Source organism: Sinocyclocheilus anshuiensis, unplaced genomic scaffold (genome assembly GCF_001515605.1).
Source record: "Sinocyclocheilus anshuiensis isolate Anshui unplaced genomic scaffold, SAMN03320099.WGS_v1.1 scaffold311, whole genome shotgun sequence".
NCBI classification, from domain to species: Eukaryota; Metazoa; Chordata; class Actinopteri; order Cypriniformes; family Cyprinidae; genus Sinocyclocheilus; species Sinocyclocheilus anshuiensis.
This window is the reverse complement of record NW_015549606.1, coordinates 891,300-896,043: the sequence shown is the minus strand read 5'-3', so window position 1 is coordinate 896,043 and position 4,744 is coordinate 891,300. Positions and strand designations below refer to the sequence as shown.

At 37.3% G+C, this 4,744-nt stretch overlaps 1 protein-coding gene across 1 annotated transcript in view; it reads left to right on the top strand.

Moving 5' to 3' along the window:
• Positions 1-4,744, top strand: part of LOC107659039 (leucine-rich repeat-containing protein 7-like) — an 83,764-nt gene that overhangs the window by 24,397 nt on the left and 54,623 nt on the right. Inside the window, 5 exon segments of the mRNA XM_016447834.1 lie at positions 435-552; positions 710-788; positions 2,004-2,093; positions 2,823-2,879; positions 3,711-3,774. Coding sequence (XP_016303320.1) covers positions 435-552; positions 710-788; positions 2,004-2,093; positions 2,823-2,879; positions 3,711-3,774 — 408 coding nt within the window.

The window sequence follows — 4,744 nt, the reverse complement described above, 5'->3', positions numbered from 1 at the left end:
CAGCTCCTGTACCACCGCTGAGCGGCCGGGTCACCGGCTCGGCTCCTCAGCGAAAACCTGAATATGCGCTGCATCAGCTGCCTACTTATACTCACGCTGTGATCAGCAGCAGCTGCATGCAATAATCGCATGCCAATGTGCATTGGCTCATTTAGTTTACACTCGAAGTAGATTGGTCTCTCTAAGCGAGATCCCAATTCCCAACTCGTCGGTCATCCGACGTGACGTCTCCGTTCCCTCCTTCAGGGAACGAGGGTTCCATACGTAACCGAGACGTTTCACCTAGTATTAAATATTGTCTTTTTTATTTTATTTACAACAAGACAGGATAAAACCAGAGCATATGATCGGGTTCATCACTTTGATTCATGGGGCCTGGGAAGTTCACCAAAAAATTCTTTAAATAAATCTCTTTATTTTTCTGTCTTTCTTAGCAACTCTTCAACTGTCAAGCACTCAAGAAGCTGAGCGTGCCTGACAATGACCTCTCCAACCTGCCAACCACCATCGCCAGCCTTGTGAATCTAAAGGAGTTAGATATTAGTAAAAATGGTACATTTTAACTCCATTTGTTCTATATTTGCTTTTTTAAATCTATTTTTCCAAGCTATTTTTTGTGCTGAGCATATTGGTATGATTGTGTATGATTGTACTTTTATACAGTACACACGTACCCTGTATCAGCATGGTAAAACTGGCTTTATCTCAGGTATTCAAGAGTTTCCAGACAACATCAAATGCTGTAAATGTCTATCAGTTGTGGAGGCGAGTGTAAATCCTATAGCCAAGTAAGTAGAGCTGCTCACATTTCTTAAATCAGAAAGACTGACAACTGTAATGTTTGATAATTGTTGTATTACGTACATGTAGGTAGTTGACGAATCCATATATATTTATTTAACATTTTATGTGAATTTTATGTCAATAGATTTTAGTTTAAATTTTATGGCAACTCTTTTCTTTACTTTCTCATTTTCCTTCACTAGTTTATTTAAATGGTGTTGTGGATTTTTAAAAACACGAGTACTTCATACCCCTTAAATGTGAGATAATAAAAGCTGCATGTAAAATAATCATAAAAAGAATAGAATAAAAAAAAGCATGTTACGTTTTTTCATTTTTTCAAATAATTGCATTAATATGTAAATCTCTTCTCTTATCTTTCCTGAAGAGGATTTCCAAACTACAGTAACACAATATGAAATTGTTTATTATATCATACATGGATTTGCTGTATTTATTCTTTTCACTCTCAAATGAAGGCAATTATTTGCCTTCCTTTTCTGGGTTCCTTAGGATAAAAATATAAAGTGAACATACATGCAAAAGCTAGATGTTTTCATATTTCATATAACATTTTTTTCTCTTTTTTAATCCATGAATAAACATACACTGAAAACAATGATACTAATTTTTTTTTTAAGGTAAGTGGTTGCAAACAATTTATTTTAGCTACATTTAAATTAAAAAATGTTGAACGTTAGTCAACTAAATTTGTTTATTTAAATGTAGCTAAAATACATTGATTGCAACCACTTAACTTAAAAAATTGAGTAAATTCAATGAATCTTTTTTTCAGTGTAGTTTTGAATTCTAAAGCACATTTGTACATTAATAATGCATATTGTAAGTAGACATCATGCCTTATAACTGAACCAAACTCAACTCGAGGAGAGATAAGACATGCATTTATTTTTGTATCTCAGTGTATTTGTTTGGCCTTCAGTCTTAAGCTGAGCTTCAAATCTTTGATTCAGAAGTTTATGATAGAGGATCAAACATTCAGGATCCAGTGCATGGTCTCTGCAGAGAACCCTTTTCTTCATATTATGATTAAATCAGCCCTCAAGTGACTCCATTTACTGGGATGCTAACAGAGCCAGTAGAAGGGGAAGCATAGAGGGATTACAGATGGCTCTCACCGCTCCTGAAGTACTTAACGCTTATCAAATCTTAAGGGCACTGGCCTTTGAGAGGGTCTGATCACCACTCTGTTCCTGCAGGCTCCCAGACGGTTTCACCCAGCTCCTCAACTTGACACAGCTCTTCTTAAATGACGCCTTCCTTGAATACCTGCCTGCCAATTTTGGGAGGTAAGAGCTTCATCTTGGGCCTCTCTGTTCCTGCTCTGCTGGGACTCTTTAGCACACCCGTCTGAGTTTGTCTCGTTTTTGTAGTTGTCATCGTAGCGTTTTTATTTTTAGATGTTATTTTGTATCCGAGGAGCAGCAGGGTGCTGATTCTGGCAGTGATTTGCCTAAAGCTTTCATGAATAAATGGGTTCTTGCAGCTCATATTGGGTTTAATGATGAATAGTTATTTCATTTGCATTGGGGAAAGGGGATTTATTATGGCAGCTGACATTGGTCAAGGGCTGTTGCATTTAGTTTTGATAAAAGAATCTGGGGAATTCACTAAAAATGAATTGCCCTGACAACACTGTGTATTTGCACGGGCTGTCTGTGTTGTTATAGAGCTTGATTCATTCTCTTCAAACTCTTTTAGAAGGTGGTAATAGCACAATGTAAATTGCACAATGTCCAGACAAATAGCCCTAAGTCTGGACATTTATAGCAAGAAGGGCACATTCAGGCTGAAATGATTGACATTAATTTAAATACTCATGGTGCAGTGCTATTTCGGCACAAATAGCGTCTGGTTAAACTGCATTGTGAAGGATTAGTAATATTTTTTGTGCTCAAATACCACATGCAAAAGTGGCAGAACTGTTTATTGAATTCACTCCTATGTTTTTGCTTTGAAAAAAATTTGATTGAGATTTAGAATTTTTCCAAAAATGATTTGCAACCTTTTTTTTTCAGATTATCTAAATTACGAATCCTGGAGCTTCGTGAGAATCATCTGAAAACTATGCCAAAGTAAGTTACTTAATTTCTTATGCATAATTCTTTCGCTACTGCCAACATGGGGTCATTAAATAAATACATGCCATGAAATAAAAAATGGTGTAGGACAAACATTGAATTTTACATTCAGCAATTTATTTATTTTGTTTTATGGGTGTCCTTTTGCTTTATATTTAGTCTTTACTTCACAACAAGTATTTGTTTCTGGCACAAGGCATTTTGATTAAATTCCATTTGAATTTCTTCATTTACACTGCCTTCAAATGTAAAGAGATGGAGCTTTTGTTTTGTACACCTATAGCAGTTATTTGCAGATATTTGAATCTAACACCATTTCAAATCATTGCATTAATATATAAAACTCTTCTCTTCCCTGAAGAGAAATTTCATTTAGTTTTTTATTCATCCCTCAATAATGTGATTTAGACACAAGTTTATGTAACAAACTCAGAGTAGCAGAGTCTACAGTGTCATTTGTCACAGTGGGGAAGACCTCTGGAACCCTCTAGAGAGGGACACATATTGCACACGATGGTTTATGCTTGCTGACTTGTTCAGATGTACTGGTTCAAGACTATTTTTATCTGCCAGCAATAATACCGCCAATTTTTCCTTCAAAACCAGACTGCATGAGGTAATGTTCTCCAATCTGGGAGAGCCGTGTTTGCCCACATATTGAATGAGGGCCATGTTGTGAATACCGTAACAAATATTTGAGTACAGAGTTACAGAATTTTCTTTTTTGGATAAACTAGTTCTTTAAATCCTAAACTTTAAGTGCATTTAACAATCCATAATATCTACATATATTTAAAAATGAGTTCTTTTCTTGCCATGTTGCAGGTCAATTCATAGGCTGTCGCAACTGGAGCGGTTAGACTTGGGAAGCAATGAATTCTCTGAACTGGTAAGAAAGATGTTCTCCTCTTGAACACTTTTATCAATGGGACAGCTGTTACCTCACTCAGTCTTTATCCAGCATGGATTTTGGCTTAGGGGGGATAGAGGAGGGGGGTAGGGGAAGCTGTTGCCTCTTGTCAGATCTCTAGTGCTGCACTGCGTTTTGGTTGCATCATGCACTGATCCATTATTCATGAGTTGATTCAAACATGCAGCGCTTGCCATGACAGAACGTTCACCACTGAGCTGTATTTAATTGGCTCACCCAAGCTGGAGTAAACAATGGCAAGGAATTTATCATATGTATCCCATGTAGCCCCACTCACAGCATGCCTATAGCTGTTTCCTTCAGTGCTTAATGCTGGCATTGTTGCATTTATTTATTTGAGTATAAATCAATGAAGAGGTCCGTGAGCAGGCAAGTTACTGTGTCTAGAGGAACTGTGGCAGTTGAACACAAAAGTAGCCATTAATAGCAGTTTTTTTTTTTAAAGGGGTGGTTCATTGCAATTTCACTTTTTTAACGTTAGTTAGTGTGTAATGTTGCTGTTTGAGCATAAACAATATCTGCAAAGTTACGAAGCTGAAAGATCAATGCAAACGGAGATATCGTCTTTTAAAATTCTGGCAGTTTAATGCCTACAAAAACGGCTGGTAGGGACTACAACAAGTTACTTCCCGGGTTCGTGACATCACAAACCCAGATAAACCCCACCCTCGGGAAAAGGCAGCAAAGGGGGCCAGGCCATGCTGCGCTGCTTTAGAGAAGAGGAAGAGAAAACTAGAGGTGCACGTAACAATCTATCCATATATGAATCGTGATTCTGTCTTCTAACGATTCTAATGGATTCCCAAGTTTCAAAATCAATGTTCAAAAGCAACGGTTATTACTACTGTTCCTCTCGTTCCCCTGCTCTACACACGCTCTGCATCTCTCTCTCTCTCTCTCTCATTCAGCTCAGCTCCAACAATGAATT